Raw genomic sequence first — 18,842 nt, 5'->3', positions numbered from 1 at the left:
GGTGCATGGTGTGAGGAAAGTTGAAAAACTTTCTCTGCTTTAATTATCTTATGTTCCTTTCAAAGCTGCACTGGATTTTAAACAGCTTTCCCCTACAAGCATCAGTCCAAGTCTAGCACTGTGATGGGTTTACAGATCTCATTTGCTGCATTCCTCATTGAGTTTATAGCAAGGAAAACAAAGATTCAATTTTATTTGACTTGGTAGCATCCATGACTTTTTATAGAAACAAAGATACAAAACACAAGTATGACCAAATTATTTGTTGCTGTAAACATTATTCAGACTGTTTATCTTCTGCCTGCACTATATACAAAGTGTCATGTCTGTCAAATGGTACAAATCAAATATTTAAAATTGATTATGAAAATACAACTGCTAGGCTTTATTCACATTTCAGAATCATAACTGATTTCTACTGCAAGAAAACACTATTTTTAGTCTTTGGGAATCTGTATCCACATAAAAGCAATAAATAGCAATTGAGTTCCCAACAAATAGACTTGATTAACCACTCAGCAGAAATTAAAAAGAAAGTGAACTTATTATCAAGAACTAACTTAATTTCCTGTTTTTTCTGTAAATCTCAGGAGGTCATGTAAGCCTGTTCATGACAGTGTAGGTGTCAGTGAAAAGCAGTGTTATAAAAAGAGAACTAAATAAGAACTAAATTATAAATTCCTCCCATGTATATAATGAATCATTTTCTTATATGACTTAAGCAAAGAAAATTCTGGTTTGCCTCTTTTTCAATATAAAACCACTTCATTTTATATCATGTGCTATCTACATATTTCAGTACTGAGTACTCCTGAATTACAATATAATTTTATCAGTCTGTAAATTTAAATTTGTTTTGATTGAGATTGTATGTGGCTTGTCCTCTGATCTGATCTAAATCAGTCAAAACATTTTGGTTGTCTGCAAGAGATTTTGAAATAGGCTTCTCATTCCATGTAGTTCTAATGAAAATCATCTCTGAAGAATATATTTCTGTAATATCTTTCAAATCTACATGCAAGATTAAAAGAACCAGAATACTATGTAGTGTGCTACTACACAGACTGTTATGTACAGTTCTTAATAAAAGTGGGTTCTCCAGAATGCATTTCTGTCTTAAGTTCATTAGCATTAACACTTCCATTACATTTCACAAATGTAAGCATAGAAGCTAGTGCAGAAAGCAAATTTTTTGAAGTTAAAAGAACAAGCAAAGCCTCAGCTGGTATACTATACCTACATGAATTACTCTCATTAGTTTTTTATTCTAATTATATGGAAATCTATTATTTCCTCCATAGATTTCTAGTGAACAAAACATTATGACAGTAAAAAAGCATAAAGTAAGGAGAGGCTACTATTTGTATTTCAGGAAGTGAATTCTGATTTTCAGTATTCTAATTATTAGATAACCAGCTTCAGACATTTTGAGTTGAATGGTATAGTCATTTAAAGATGAATGCTTTTGGCAGCTCATGGCTCAGACTGGTGTACTTTTGCTGGGTAAAAAAAAAATAAAATAAAAAATGAGTGAATAACTGGCTGAAAGGCAAGACCCAGAGCGTGGTGGTGAATGGAGTTAAATCCAGATGGTGACTGCTGCTCCTCAAGGGTCAGTATTGTGGCTGGGCCTGTTTATTATCTTTACTGATGATCTGGATGAGGGGATTGACTGCACCCTCAATAAGTTTGCAGTGACACCAAGGGAGGAAGTGTTGAGCTGCCTGGAAGTAGAAAGGCTATACAGAAGAATCTGGACAGACTGAATTGATGGGCCAATTGTATGAGGTTCAACAAAACATCATGCTGATCCTGCACAACTGTTGACAACCTCATGCAATGCTACAGACTTGGTGCAAAGTGCCTGGAAAGCTGTCCATGAGAAAAAGATCTGGGGGTGGTAGCCAACAGCTGGCTGAACATGAGCCAGATGCCTGTCCAGGTAACCAAAATGGCTAATGGCATACTGGCTTGCATAAGAAATACTGTAGCCAGCAGCAGCAGGGAGGTGATCATCCCCCTTGTACTGAGCTGTGGTGAGGCCCCACCTCAAGTACTGTTTCCAGTTTTGTGCCCCTCCTTACAAGAAAGGCACTGAGGAACTGGAGCATATCCAAAGAAGGGCAGTGAAGCTGGTGAAGGTCCTGGAGCAGAGGTTTTATGGGGAGTGGCTGAGGGAACTGGTATTGTTTAGTCTGGAGAAGAGGAGGCTTAGGAGAGATATTATTGCTTTCTACAGCTACCTGAAAGGAGGATGTAGCAAGGTGGGGCTTGGCCCCTTTTCCTAGGTAACTAGCAATGGGATGAGAGGTAATGACTTAAAGACCAGGGAAGGTGCAAGTTAGTTACTAGGAAAAAGTATACTGTTTCAGAGAGTTGGAACGCACTGGAACAGACTGCCCAGGAAGGCAGTAGAGTTGCTGATGGTGTTCAAGAAATATGTAGATGTGGCACCTAGAAACATGGCTTAATGAGCATGATGGTGATATGCTGCTGTTTGGAATAGATGATCTCAGAGGTCTTTTCAATCTTAAAGAGCCTATGATTTCATGATATTTTCAAAGGCTTGCAAGTCCACACCAAAGAATACGAGTAACAGTTCATCATAGTAGCTTAGAAAAAGTAATTGTCATGGTTTTATGATTTTTGGTATTGGTATTCCACATCATAACATCATGTAGTATATTAAGAGTTAAAGCTCCAGCTCCGTGGATCATCAATAGTTATAGGTATACCTGTCTCAGAAGAGAACTACATACCCTGGAGGACTTCGCATTGCTTTGTATTTTTATGTCTTTATGCTCAGAGGGAAAGATAAAAACTGTTTGCATGTCATGAGACACTCTCTTTCCTTTCGGATCAACCCATCTGTCTCGCCTTCAACAATTAGCATAAGGCCTTGAGTTTATCGGACACTCTCTCTTGCCCAATTTTATTTGATTGATTAGCTTTAATTCCAATCGTATTATATTGTGTTATTTTGCTTTCTGATATATTATTTAGTAAATTAGCTTTCCTCCTCAGATCATTGCCGCTGTTTTGTTTCTAGGCCCGTCTCCCTTTTCCCCTTCCTGGGGTGTGGGTCCCCCTCACCAATCACAGATCCAGGCTGAATCAGCCCATAAACTGTTGACAGCAATGAAGAAAGATTAACTTAACTTGATTTGCATTCCCTGCTAATTTTACCACAAGGCAACAAGATGCAAGTGTTATTTTGTTGGTACGTACACAAGCTACATCATACAACTACATTCTATCCTGTAAGCAAATCTGTGAGAAAAATTCCAATTAGAAAAGTTTACTGGTTCTGTCTGCATTGAATGAATTCTTTTGCACGATATTTCCACACAATTGTAGCCAAAACTACCCAAAGACAATGAGAGATAATGAATTAAAATAATTTAAAGTAACTTAAACATTTAAAATCATCTTTTTAAATGGAGAATGTTTTATTAATTCACTCCAGACTTATGTTAAAGTTATATGAGAAAATATTTAAACTTATATGTATGTATTCACAATTTTATAAAAACTGAAGTGCTGTAAATCACCATATGTGTAAATTTGTATTGTAATAGGGGGAAAAAAATACAGAGCAGACCTTCCTAAGATTGCATTGTACTACTGCCAACTGTATATTCAGCAGGCAAACTGCTATGAACACACATATGGACAAATAAAAGGCTGTCATACTGTTATAACATCCTTCTGTAGCAACTGGCAAAAAAAAAAGCCCCAGAATCCTAAAAGCCTTTTCTTTACTCAGTGCTGTGAAATATCACGCTGCACCACAAACAGCTATGGAGCACACTGGCTACAACTGATATTTTCTTACAGAGAGCACATGTGCTTGCATTATGTCTAGCATACTCCAAAAAGAACAAATCAGCTTGAAACTCCTATGTGAGGTGCCAACTCATTCCAGTGATCACTGTGCACACCTGACCTTCCACAACCTCACAGTGGTGGTGTTAGCTGGGTGTTGCATGTGAGGGTGGTACTTGTGATGATCTGTACCATGTTACTGAGCTTCCAGCTTCTTCCTGTGCTATAAATTCTGTAGCCAGAGTCATGAATCCATATATTGGAACCACGAAGACAAAGGACTAACTTTCCTCAGCAAATTCTCTTGAGTCCTAGGACATTGTACAGCATGGTCATAGACTTATGCATTAGAGAATACAACTAAGTTCAAAAGAGCATATTCTTTATATCCCAAGGTTTACATGCCTTCTTTAGACTTGCATGAAGTAAAACAAGGAAAATAGAAACCAACAGTGATAGCAATATGGCAAAAATTTAGGTGTGGTGTGCTTGCAAACACATAGAAAGAATGGTAGAATTGAACACAGAAGTGCTGGGACTCAGCTCCTCAGCCCATGAATGCTTTCTTAAGTAGTGTGGCAGGGTTCAAGCAGCAGAGGCTATAAGTAACACACAGCCCTGAGCTGGCAGATTAGGGGGCATGGGTTGATTCTGGGAACTCCTATAAATTAAAAACTGAAAGGCTGGTCCTGAGGATGGCAAGTGGACTCTTTGCTGGTTGGGACTCTCTTCAGTATCTCCCTCTTCTTTCTTTTGCAGAGAGGTAGCAAGAAAAGTAGTAAAAAGTTCAGACACTTAGTTTTTAGATACAGTCAAAAGTGATCACAGCACTGAGATTGTTCAGGAAGTGTCGGGACAATGTTCTCAGACATATGGTCTGATTTTTGGGTTATCCTATGTGAAGCCAGAATTTAGACTTGATGACTAGACTTCTTATGGGTCCCTTCTCACTTGAGTTATTCTGTGATTCTATGATTCTTTGAAAACTCATCCCTATTACCTGATCAGAAACTCTTCTTTCTCTTGGCAGACTGGAATTACTGTATCACAAACAGTTCCTGACATGCAGTGCAAACCGGGAATGGTGCAACTATTTATTGACTTTTTTCTTTGACTTAATCTAAGGAGATAAGTTGTTTCTCCTCAAACTGTAACTTACTTATATCCCATACATTCTCTCCTTCACTGAAAGAAAGAGCATTTGGTATCCTAAGACTTTAATAAAGGACAACACTTAGAAATACACCATCTGAAACAAACAGAATTCAGACTTTAAAGGAAAAAAAAAACCAAACTTTTCATAGCACTGATACTAGCATTTCAACTAGAGAAGTTGAAACACTTGAGGAAATATCAAAATTCAAACAGACTGTTTACAATTAACATGGCCAGATGTGCTGTATAATTTGAGAAAAATCAAGTGAAACTACATGTTGAATTAATGGATTTGAATTTCTTCTTTAGATACCATGACAAAATTTGTTGTTTAGTTGCACTATCTCAACACTGTACACATTTGTCTAGCTGTGTATGGAGAGGATACATGTTTTAAAAGTGAGAAATCCTATAAAACATCACAAAAAATAAAAAGACATTCAATTTCATAGAATCAATGGACCAAATCTGCTTGTACCAAATCCAGGGTGAACAAATAGTCATGGATAACAGCAGCAGGACAGGTTTGAAAATCTGGTGTGATCAAGAAGCTCCTAGATTCTTTAGGGTCATATATATATATTCATTATATAACATATACAATGATAAATAATTGCTAATTATGAGTCAATCTCCTGTCTAGCATGCTTCCCAAAAAATAGGTAAACAAAGCTTCCCTTTCTGTTGAAGAAGTATTAAATTGACAAGATCAGCAGAGAAAAATATCGTTTACTGAATATGAACTTGCTGAACATGCAGATAAAGATATGGCTATAAAAGTGGCAAAAGCCATTAGGGGTTACTGCTGGCTGTAAGCCAGTGATAACATTAAATATGCTTTTCATTTGAAAAGCATTTAGTTAAAAAAATACATTTCAGCATAGAGTTACTGATTAGTTAGGAACCTTCAACTAAAAGCAGAGTACTTTTGCTGGATTATTTCCAAAATGCGTGGAAGGGCCACAGCACAGTTCTGTGGGATCTGCAACACTGATGAGGACACTATCAAATCTAGTTGTCCATTTTTGTAACTGTCTAATTCCAGAGGCTTTAGAAAGAATGGAAAAGTAAAAGGAAACCAAACCACGGAGCACCCAACATTATCATAAGACATTTAGCCAATTGTATAGTCCGCTACATATTGAGATTTATGAATAATAAATTCATATGAATGAATTACAGATTCATTATGGATCTTCCATAATAATTTAAATCATGCAATATCAGAACACAAATTCAAACATGTTCTGGAATAAGTAACAGTAAAATCTACAGACTATAAATAAAAAAAAAAAAAAAAACAAAAAAAAACACCATCATCCATTGCTCCCACAGCTAACATGATCCATTCTGTATGAGCTAGAGGAAATAAATAGCATTTTGTTTGTACTGTTTGTTCAAATAAAAGAATTGTTATAAAAGAACACGAACCATGTGTAAGACATTATAATGTCCATGTGGAATTTACTGATAGAAGTTATCTATTGAGAATACTTGATGGCTCATATCAAATTTCAGAACAGATACATTTCCAAGAACACATCATACTTAAAACATGTACAACATCGGTAGCTACTGTTAAATAACGTGCCTAGATAATATGTTCTTCAGCATACAAAAGCTGAGATTTCTTCCTCTAAATTGATTTTGTCAAAATTTAAGATGTTTAAAAATTTCTTTTCTTTCAGATTTTGAAACATATAGAAAACCGTAAGCGTAGCATTAAAGTTCTTCATAAACAGCGGTAAGAGAAATGCATACAGAACAAGTAGTAAGCTCAAAGGACAACATAGCTCACACATCTCTAATACCTGCATGAAATCTTTTAATGACAGTATTAAATCCACTCTGTTTCCTCTTCTTTTTTTTTTTTTTTTTAATCTAATCCCATGAAAACATGCCTTTGCAATTCTGATCTGAAGCTGTGAAATGGAAGCATGTGCTCCACATAAATAGCCCTTAAAGCAATGCAAGTAAAAACATCCCTAAATAAAGCAATACACTGTTACTACATAGTCAAAACACTGAAGGGAAGAAAAAGAGCATTTTCAATTGTTTTGTGCTTTCCATACAGAAACGGAACATCATGGTGTTGGTAAGATAACAGCTTTTTTTTTTTTTCTAAGCACTAAGCATCACACTACATGTATATTGAATTATTTCTATTTCCAAGTCCAAAGACTTCTATTCTATGCTATCATGTCAGTCATCAGTATACCATTCTGAACTCAAATGCAAGAACAAAAGCATTAAAAAAAATCACAGGCAATATAACTTCTAAGTGCAAAAGAAGTTCTGTAAGATGAGACACTGATAATATACCTGGACAAGAAATACATTTTTAAAATTGTTAAAATAATCACATAGGGATCCTTTTTTGGAACAGTCTGTACTTAGCCATAGTTTCCCTTGACTTTAATGGGATATTTACCATAAGACATTAATGAAGTAAATTACAACCGTGTAAATTTGTTTTTTTTACCTAAACCACACTGATTTTACTATTTTACCTCATTGCAGAGCCATTTTCTGTTTTGCTGCGGAAGAAACACACTAAATGGTAGCAGAAGACTGCTAGCAAGCTTTCACTATTTAGTATAGTGCTATTTTATTGAACTAAATATGAAAATTTGAACCAACTAAAATGAAGATTGCTGCGGGTTTCACAACTGAAAACAATATTTCTCCTGGCAGGAACAGAGATGGGAGTTTTCCTTAGACACCTGTTTGATGAGTTATTCACTCGCCTGTTGCTCAGCAACTGCCATCACAGAACTACGGCTCTCAGACATCCTCATTTTAATCTTGAAAGGGCAGATTGAAATTACTTCATGAGTGATCTGTTCCTGGTGAGACTTTGTGCTACTTCAATTTGCATAACCACAGAAAAAAAGCCATGTGACTGGAGAACCCAGTACGTTCACTCCGTGAACAGATGATTTTACCTGTCCTCACACCAAACCTTTCACTGACTGTATATTTCACTACGATTAGGCATTATAAATATTTCAATCATAGTTATAGAAGCAAACATCTATCACTTACGTTCTGGAATCATCCCACAGCACACAATATGGATTCAACGTGCCCTGAAAAGCAAACGAAAAACACATCAGTTGTTTATATTCAAAAACAGATCTCATGCTTGACCTAAACATTTATTTGGATCTCTTCCTGTAAGATCATCTTTATGTTCTGATGAATTGATGCCACTGACATTGCAAAAGGTTACTTCTTTAAGTATATTTAAAACACTTTTAGACCTCTGAGTTTCTATTGTGTTCTCTCTTAGGTAAGCCTAAAGTTGTCAATTTTGCATGTGTCAGTGCAATTGAAATATGAGATAAGAGCTAATCTGTTCAAAGAAAACTTGAATGATTCTGGGTGAGTTTAGAAACAGAGCTACAGATCACAGCTACAGGGCATGGATGTTAAAACCAGTAATAACTTCAAAAACACTAATTAAATATTAAGCAATATACTTGGAAACTGAAATTTCAGGTAACTCCACATTCAGTGCCATTCATTTTTTCTTGAACTTCACAATCCCAGTTCCTATCTCCTTGAAGGCAGATATTTGAGTTGATTTAGAATAGGATGGGAATTTAGGTTCATTATACATCATTACATTCTAGATAATGTTTTAGGTAATTGAACTGCCTTTATTCTTACTCACAAAGAGTAGAGAAAATTAAAATTCACACTTTGTCCCTAAATTTGTAAAAACCTTTCTTTATCAAAACTCAAACTGATTTAAAAGTACATGACACTGGCTAAAAACTGGAAAATATATTCCTGTTCATTGTAAACATCAGATATTTCCACTAGTCAGATCTATATAAATGAATGCAGACAAATAAAACGTATCTAATATAATCATAAGAAATTTGAAGAAACAGGTGGAATACACTATTTATGCCAATGCCAATCTAGTTCTCTCATGAACAGTGTTGGTACAGTAAAAAAATAAGTTTCACAGTAAATTGATTTTCTTTCTGAAACATTATTTATAGAAAAAGAATATGAAGCTAAAATTTATTAAATTTTAAAAGTCTTCAATTCTCCATCAGAGATGAAATGAGGTCCTTCTGAAGATGACCTTACAGAGGTATTTATAGAAATTTTGATCCCCAACTTCAACTGCTTTGCTAACTGCATTGAATTTTGATCGTAGTATAAATATTTAAAACCAAAATATTTAAAACCAATGTATACTTATTGTACTTTACATAAATGTAGCACTGTACAAACAAAAATGTTTATAATATGAAGTATTTTTAAAACAAAGGAGTAGAAGAGGTCAATGTTTAGAGCCCTGTGTAACAGGCACTTGAAGATTGAGAGGCCAGATCCTGATTATTAGCTGAAAGCTTTCAGGTACAATAATAAAAAAAAAGGATATGGATGAATAAGAATTAATAGAAAAAAAATGAAATCGACCATAATAACTAATATATATTTACCAAATGTATTAATAATGTCTCCTAAGATCAGGTGAAGAAGTTATACTTACAACCTGATATAGCTGTAAGTAGCTTTTAAAGGAAACTCATAACTAAACTGTAGTAAGACATTGCACATCTGAGAACTGAGATCTAGAAGCAGGAATCATACAGTTTATGCCAGTTAGTCCCATAGTTTGACTAGAAATAATACAAAATAGTTTACTGTCATTTTTTTCTTCTGTAAAACACATGGAAGAAAGCGCCTTTGCAGAAAGTTGAAATAAACTGTGCTGATGTCAGATCACATTTCACTTTATTTAAAACACATTCAAATTAAAAAAATAAAAAGATTGTTTGGCCTCTGCAGTTATTAAACAGAACTGTGAAAACAGGATAAATATTACTCCTGTCCTTTGATAAGGTTTTGCATGATGATGCTCTGCAAAATATGGAAAGCTACTTTCTCTTTTGATACTCTGTTCAAACATCCTTCAAGCACTGCAAGGACCATGAAAAGACTGTCTTCCTATTTTCTTCTTTACTCTGAACCTGCTATACCCTATTATACACTCCTTATGGGGCTGGCCTCCCAGCAATGCCTTCTCACACTGCTGTCATTGAGCTGCCTCTAACAGCTATACCTTTCTGCTAGGGCAGCAATCTTTCATCACAGCTCTTGCCAGTTAATTACTTAGCTGAAGCTAAGGAAGCAGCTCCTGTGTCCATTAAAGTTTATGGCTGCTGCAGTATTGATTTATACACTTCAGTACAGGACTTGGATATGTCAAAAATAGACATATGTATGTGAGTGTGTATGCATATATAATTCTGCCTGGCACGTAAAACTGAACTTTTGAGATGTGATTGGCAACTTTGACAGCTATGCAGTACAATGCCAACTGTGTTTCATAGCCAGGGTTTTCAGTCTCATTGAAAGCTTCATGTCCTACACTACTGCTGGCTTGTTACTTTAAAGTCCCTGGAGAAAAATTCAGTGCTGGAAGAAGGTGAGAGTTCTTATTATCTCTGCAGAGAACAGGGCTTTTGTCTGAGTTGTGCAATTTTTTAGAGATTACTTTAGAGTCTCTTCATTCAAAGTACTGGAGAAATCTTATCAAACTCATATTTAGATAACAACATAACATTGTTGTTTAGATAACACAATTCTTCTCTAAATAATGCACAGAAACATTTTCACTATCCTCAACTATTATATTTTAATTTGTTATATTCTAAATAGCACATGAATCTGCAGTTTACACTTCCTCCACATCCTCTCTTTCTATTAATATACTGTCTACTTCTGTTATAAAATGAAGCAACAGTAAAATATTCATATTTCCAGAATGTATTAATTCTATTTTGAATTAAAGACATTATGGTTTATATAAGATTTATATCTTATCCACTTAGTCAGTGAATGGGGAGGTAAACTGACAAATGTAGGTTATGCTATATGTATTGATAGGCACACCCAAGAGTTTTCTTAAAAATTAGTTCATAAATCCATTTGAAAACAAACTATTCTGCATAATGAACTGAATTTCATGAACGAAGTTCTGAAAAGAACAAAAACAAGCCATTCCAAACCAAAAATAAACTAAGAAAAAAAAATCTGATGAAAGAAAATGTCTGTATTTTATTTTCTGTTTAATAATTAGCCAATTTGACATTGTGATTAATTGAGTCATTATATAATGTTCAAACTCCAAGGATACGGAAACAATTGTTTTATTTTTATTTATTTTTTGTATCTGACACACAATGCTTGTTCCATTGTGATGCATTGTATCTACCTAAACTCTTATTTTCATGGAAAGGGAATAAACACCTGAACAATACTTCTGTGTAGAAAGTCTTTTTAAAATGAATTTACATAATGGAGGCTATGCCTTGAAAAGAAAAACAGCCAAGATTGAAATATATTAAAATTGTAACATTTAACATTGATTTACTTGGGATGGACTTTGAAGGCCAAAATTTTGTCACTGTGTTTGCTCAGTCAGCTACTGTATCCAGGTGGATTGATACTCCACATAAATCCATTATACACATTTAAGGACTGGGAATTTGTTCCAAGTATTTGATGCTTCTCTGGATCAAATTACAGGAAAAAATTGGAACCTAAGGTCAAAAGAATTGGCTCTGATCTCTGTTGTCAATGTTATTGTCTTTTTTGCCTTGTCAAGACACCTGCTTATACAGTACTGATTAATTTTCTCCTACCAAAATGTTTACAATGCAAGGTGACAATCAGAGTCCCTAAATTCACCTTTTGTAGTAATGGAGTTTCACCACATTTGCATGCTTTTGAAACCTGGAGAAGGTTGCCCTATATATTACTCAAAGGGATTGAGAACAAAAAACTGACACCAACTTATCTCTTTAAAGTATTTTAAAACTAAATGGAAGCACAGCATCCTGAAAACAAAATTACCACAAAAAGCTTGTAATTGTACAGAGAGGTAGTATAAGTAAGAGTCAGTTCAGCTTATGTTCCTTTTTCATTTGCTTCTTGACACTGTGTAAAGTCTGCAGTAAATTTCACTGCAATGTTCTTGGATGTCTGTAATAAACTAATTTTGCCAGAAAACCTAGTTTTATTTCATAGTTCCTATCATAAAGTAAACACAATATGACTTCTTTAGTCATAAAAATGAAGCGAACATACACATGTAATTATTAACTACTCCTGAAGAAAATCTTATGTACCTTGGTGAGTTTTTTCTGGTGAGTCACAATTACTGCTGATGCCAGAACAATCAGTTTTCTCTAACATGGAGTAAAATGTAAACTAAAGCTCTAGGGTTTAAAGAGCATTCATGATACCTTCACCTAAAGACATTAGTCCAAAGTTGTTACTGAATGAAACACTGGAAATTGTTTATAACAAAACAATCATAGCTTTACAGTTCTTTGCATAATATTTACTAAAGTAGCTATGCCCCCTTGTGATGGTCTCTGAAGTAAATTCTAATACTTTCTTAGTTACATAAATACAATTTATTCTACCTCTGGCTGAAGGAATTGCCAACAGCAGAAAGAGTAACTATTACTACTTTTTTTTCTTTAGAGTTAGACATGGACTTTTTCATATTTCAAATATTTTACCACTAAACAAGAAGGAAATATTACAGAACTAGAAGTAATGGCACAAAAATCACAAACATTTGTAAGAGAAGCAAGGTAAATTGGAATGGGAGCATTTTTTTCAGTCTGCTATAACAGGTTAGGTACTAACTGGCATATCAGTATAAAATAATAAAAGAAAAGGCCCAAAGTACTATGTAGCTCTACAGCATTTGTAGGGAACAAAAGTATGGAGAACAATATTAAGTTTTAGACACTTTTTTTAATCCATCAAACCAGTTGATGGAGACATTTCTGTAGAAATTGCAGTTCAGAAGAAAACCACAGAACTACGATTAATTTTCTTTTGTGTGTACATGTACATGAAATGCATTTATTCTCTCTTCAAAATAAGTTTTAATTTTATCAAATACACCAGGTTTTATTATTTGACATTTAAACCAATCCCACTCCTTTCTTTCATATGACCTGATACACAGTCTTTGATCATATCAACTGTCTTTGTACTTACATTAGACAGATGTGCCAGTTCTATCTCTAGGAAAGAGTCCGTAGTTTTAGGCTCAGGTCGTATGGTAACAACAATGATTTTTGAATTTACAACTGTAAAATTCCTGGGGGAAAAAAACAAGCAAACAAAACATGCATGTAAAAATTGAAGATGCAACATTATAATGTTAAGTGAGGCACCTAGTATAACATTCAAAGAAGTGTCTCATGGGTATTTTCCATTACTTTAATTGTCAAAAATTCATGGAGAAAAATGTATATTTTCAGAAATGGTAAAATCTGTCACTTGTTACCAACTGTTCCTGACACAATGAAGGTTGAAAAACAACAATGGTGGCAGAAATGGCAGACAAAGTATGATTTACTAATTAGAAGGATGCATCAATGACACAGACATTCTGTCAACTTCTGAGTGCATATTATTCACTTTTCTCAAAGTAGACTGACTAGTCATACTTCATAAGAGACAGATATTTTTCTTTCAAACTGCTGTGTTGGTCTTTTTTCCATCTGTTAACTGTAAAATTTTGAAGATGAATGAGTGCAATAGGAGAACCTACAGCAATGTTGATTTGGCATTTGTAAGAAAAACTATTTGATTCCAATTTTGAAAAAAATATTGATTTGGTACACAATAGGGCAAGTTCATCCTCTAAATATATTTAAATAATAATCAGCAGTTACCTTCTGAAATCCTACAAAAAAAAAAAGTCTCTCCTGGATAAGTCAGATTAGAGCTGTTTTCATGGCACAGTATCAGTTTACTCAAATTAATATTTTTATGTTAATTTCTCTAATTCATAATATAACTCTCTTTCTACTTAAACCATGGTTCAGAATGGCTTGTAGCCACCTATCTAGAACAAAACAGGGAATTGTCAAGGTTATGCTAATACAGGCATAAAGATATGCTGGCATAATGTTCATGTTCACTCTTGCTCCTTATGAACCCCTAAAGGCTTAAAACAACTGCCATTTATCAGACTATTTATGGTGTTCCCTTTGAATATAATGCTGTTTTTAATCCAGTCACAGAAAGAAGAATAAAACCCTAGAGAAAGGCATGTTCACAGGCAGATGTTATCAAAGAACAGACTACATATTTTAGATGTAACTATTACTCGCTATCAATATTATTTTATATTTATTATATGTATTATTTTTTTATCTAGAAAAATTGTATTTAAGAGACAATTCCATATTGCTGGATCATTGAAAAAGGAATTGCTATGTCTACATTAATAGATACTTAACTCAGCAGACACTTCACACAAGGACTGAAATGATTCTTCTGGGAAAAGGTGCAAATTCTAGTCAAATTCTACGCTGCTAAATCAAATAATGGAAATATAATGGATAATGCTTTCAACTTTCTTTAATTCCTATACCTTAAAAAAAATGTAGCTCTCTAACAGACTGACATTTAATGTTTTGCAAACTTTCAGAGCACTATGTACAGGTGCAGGAATGGTTATCCTTTTGTACACACCATAGCTGCATACCTATAAATATTTCTAAGTAAAGAATAATTAAAAACAAACAAAATCCACATAAGTACAAAATTGACATCTTCTGACAGACCATAACAGTTGACAGCAAGGTTTACAAGATGCTAAAATATTTTGACCATTTTGAAAATTCACATATACTAGTGTAAATACTGATATCAAGTACTTTATTCATGGTCAAACATTGTTATCAATAAATGTTTCCTTGCTGTATCTAGTTGTATCTGTTGGTTTTTTTTTAATGGTTCTGATGCTTCTATGGTGTGATTAAAAAAGCCCACTTAAGATGCAAAGTATAATCTAGGAACACTAAATTTGCCTCGTTCCCAGCAAGTCTGTTTCATCAGAAAATACATATGACTGGCTATAGTGCTATGAAGTCTGCTTCACTCATTGCTATTTTGCCTGGGCTGAAAGTTTCAAATTATCTGTTTAGATTGTCCCTGGAAGAATGTGATCTGGCAAATATATGCTAAACCCACATAACATATGAGAGATGATACTGAATTCAGCTCAAAGCATTTCAGTCACAACAATTTATCTCAAAACCACTAGAGCAGTGCCAGTGGTATTTTTGTTGAAGACTTTTTTTTTTTTTAACAAACTGCTTAGTGCTGAGAAAAATTATTCTTAAATTTAAATAATCAGATTTTACAAAACTTCCTGAAAGCTGCAATATGTTGGTCTCAGATTCTGTGCCATTCCCAACAAGAGAGGAATTATTTCATACTTTCAGAGCAAGTACAATATGAAAGGTGGAAACTGACTTCATCTTATTTCTCCTCTACAAAAAACAAACAAACAAACAAACAACAAAAAAAAAAAACAACTATCTTTAATGAAAAATGAGCTTGAACATAATTTGAAGGAAATTATAGTTCAGTGTGTGAATATAATATTTATTACAGAAATATTACAGATTCTCTAGCAGTTATGCTACACAAGTTCCTATTTGAGGTACTCCTCAGGTCCAGTACACTGCTGACATAAGAAAGTGTAAACAGCATCTGAAGGAGGGTGTTAGGAGTGCTGATTCATGCAGGGAAAAAAAAAACAGTGAATTATAGCAGGAAACATAAGTTGGTTGTATAAGTGTCAGGAAAAAGTTTTACTACAGTAGAATCACTGATCATTTATTTGTTCTTATTTCTTAGAAGAAAAGTTAAGAGCTATCTTACCATATAGCAACATGCAATGTACTCCTTCAGAGTGCTCAAGAAATAATTGCAACTGCAATGATTATATTTTCACGTATTGTACTGAAAATCAACTTTTTTTTTTTAAACTAACAATATAATTTACATGTTCAGGGATGCAAAAGATGTGGAAATAACAAGTAGCTCATTATACTGAGAATATTCAGTATTTCAATATTAAGAAAATATGTTACATTACACATTAAGAGAGCAATACAAAATATATTATGAAGTAGAAAAATATGTAGTTTGTTACTTATGCATATAAAGAAAATAATTCTATTTTTGTTAGGAAGAATAAATTATTTTTCTCGTTCCTAGCCTTTTGTTTTTAATAGTCCTAGCAAAATTCCTTTAATAATCTACATGAATTGATCAATTTTCCCCAAAAGTTTTATGTTAATATAATTGTCAAGTTCTCATCACATACTGTGTACATGTACTTATCATTAACAGATTTTATGCCAGTTAAAACAAGAAAAATCAAGTCCATGCCCTAAAACAGTTGATTCTGAAGTTTGCAAAATATATTGTATAGCATGTTTTAGATCATGTAAACCTCATTTTATTCACAGAAAACCTGTTTAGGTATCAGGTGGGAACTCTTTGGTTAGGTGCTTTGAAAGATTTCCTCTAAAGATATCTAGTGATACTCTGATATATATATATATATATAATAGAGTATTATAAAGTAGACAAATTCCTTCAAAAAACGCATACACTTTCATGCTCCATAGTCCTGGTATATATATCAGTACATGGGAATGCACCACCTCTATTATTTTGAAAACTATGGAAAATAGATTTAACACCATCAAACATTTACTTTACTTCCACTCTAACTCCTTTTCGAAGAGACTGAAACCCCATGGGAAGCAGTATACCTTTCTGGATGTTTAACTGCAGCCTGTAGAAGTCACCTCTTTTAACATGGTGTTAAGGTGTAAGATGTTGAGTTGCGTTAATGCCCTTGAACTCAAACACAAGCCCATCTTAAATAATACAGTGAACCAAGATAATTATTTATCTTAATTCCAACCATTGGCAAAATAAATGTCATTTAACTTAGAGCAGTATCACATGAGATACTTAACAAAAAGCCATTTCAGATAATTTATATTATGCATAACTATCATATTTCTAGGCATCATACAAAAAAACAGATGGTACCTCCCTTCAAATTTATTTGCTCTACACATAATGCTACTTCAGTGAAGCATTTCACTATATTGAGCATTAATATGATTACAATATTTTTATTGAGATAAAATAAGATTAGTATAAACAATAATATACGTTGAGTATCACCTTTCATTTTAAAATATAAGCAAAAAGCCATACTTGTCTAAATCTGGGTCAGTGTATGTGGATTGTATGGCAGCCTTTACTTCACACATGTTCCTAAATAAGTGTATAATAAACAACACAAGATTCCTAAAAGCCTGCATTATAGTACTATTTTTTCTGAAAAGTCTAATGGTGCAACAAGTTCAGCACTAAATATGGTTGCCACGTTTTTTCCAATTCAGAGTTATGTTTGAATGAACATTAAAATGATTTGAATGCATCAAAACAAATCAGAACTGCACAGTCTGTGAAGTACTATTTTAAGGTCACGAGATCAAATTTTGTATAGGATCACTATGGGCAAATTAGTCCAGAATGATATACTTACTAATGAATTAGGAGATGTAAATTTCAAAAGTTTCAGTGTAATTTCATTATAAATATTAAAGAACTGCAGGGAAATAGTGAGTTGCTATACTCCTAAAAGATGAGATTCCAGGTACCCAGGGTGTTGATTTTATTTTTTTACATCGCAGATTAATCATGACTTTTATTCCTTTTTCATGCACATAAGAGAAAGTAATAGTACTCATTTCCTTCTCTTGGGCAACTGAGAATTGGATTCAAATAATACTAAACATATTCAGAGGCAAAGTGGGATATCTTCATATTTGAATTTGTAAAGGCTTCATTTATGAATATATACACTCAGATTATTAGACCATTTTGCTTTAGAAGCTCACAAAGCCTCTCTATTAACTGAATTGTACAGGGAAATGGTCAATTTTGCTGTAGAAATAAGCAACTAGATGAAAGAAGAACAGATAAAAGCAAATTGGAAACTGCAGTGAACTTTTACACAGTCCAGGGTACTTAAGTTGCTGCAATTTTATGTCCTTTTCCTCTTCCTTATAATTGGGGTGCTACTAATTTTAGTGAAAACACAGTAAAGCTTATAAATCTCATTTTCTTATGGATGAAATAAATGCAAGGAATAGCTCTTCATGTAAACAAATACATAGTATTCAAAAGTTCACACCATTTTTTTTAAATTAAAAGTATTAGCCTTAGTGATCTGAAAAATGCAAAGGTTTGAAAAGTACTTGGGCACGTGGTCACCTCATTGCTTTCATAGGATTGGCAGATTTTTGGATAAAAAAGGGCTAAATACAATAGCCATTCAGTTCTGTTTTTCTAATAACAGAAGACTTCTCCCAGAAACACCACTTTCTTCACTGCTAATTTCAGGAACTGGCACAGCAAATGCAAAGTGCTTACTGATATTTCAGAAGTGGATGAGCTATCACTGTGCCCAAGGCATGAATGGATCTTGTCAACACTCCCCAGGCTGCCAGGTATCCTGCCAGGACATCACTCCTTGTAATGAACTCTACTACAAGGAGATTTCTATCCCTAATATAGGAAGCTAATCAGTGACAGTACATTGCAACCTCACCGAAAAACTGTTTGGTTTTTTGTTTGTTTGTTTGCTTTTATCTTAGTACTTTTGACAAATTACATTCAAAGACAACATTTCTGGTTTTCCAACCTTGGTTTCAACTTCTGAAGTTGAAACAAGCAGTAACCAGATCAACACTAGTGTGAAGTACAAGAATATGTGGCCTGAGCATTAACACATCAGTGTAAATATTTGAAGGGAACTTTTTCTTTTTTAAACTTAATGTAGATTAAATAAAACTTAAATTAAAACAATTTGTTTAAAAAGCTATTTCTATAATACAAACAACTAAGCATGAAGGAAACGTAATACATACATATATTTCAAATAATTATAGAAAAATTCCCATAATACCTTTGCACAATTG

The 18,842-nt window shown here is 33.7% G+C and overlaps 1 protein-coding gene across 1 annotated transcript in view; it reads right to left on the bottom strand.

Moving 5' to 3' along the window:
- Positions 1 to 18,842, bottom strand: part of ADGRB3 (adhesion G protein-coupled receptor B3) — a 425,805-nt gene that overhangs the window by 160,047 nt on the left and 246,916 nt on the right. Inside the window, exons 15-16 of the mRNA XM_065730890.1 lie at positions 13,027 to 13,129; positions 8,026 to 8,069 (exon numbers count right to left, since the gene is read on the bottom strand). Of these exons, the coding sequence (XP_065586962.1) occupies positions 8,026 to 8,069; positions 13,027 to 13,129 (147 nt within the window). The remainder of the gene's footprint in view (positions 1 to 8,025; positions 8,070 to 13,026; positions 13,130 to 18,842) is intronic.

Source organism: Cyrtonyx montezumae, unplaced genomic scaffold, assembly GCF_038088225.1.
Source record: "Cyrtonyx montezumae isolate F1298 unplaced genomic scaffold, pur_monq_1.0 scaffold_13, whole genome shotgun sequence".
Taxonomy (NCBI): domain Eukaryota; kingdom Metazoa; phylum Chordata; class Aves; order Galliformes; family Odontophoridae; genus Cyrtonyx; species Cyrtonyx montezumae.
This window is presented reverse-complemented; position numbering and strand designations above follow the sequence as displayed.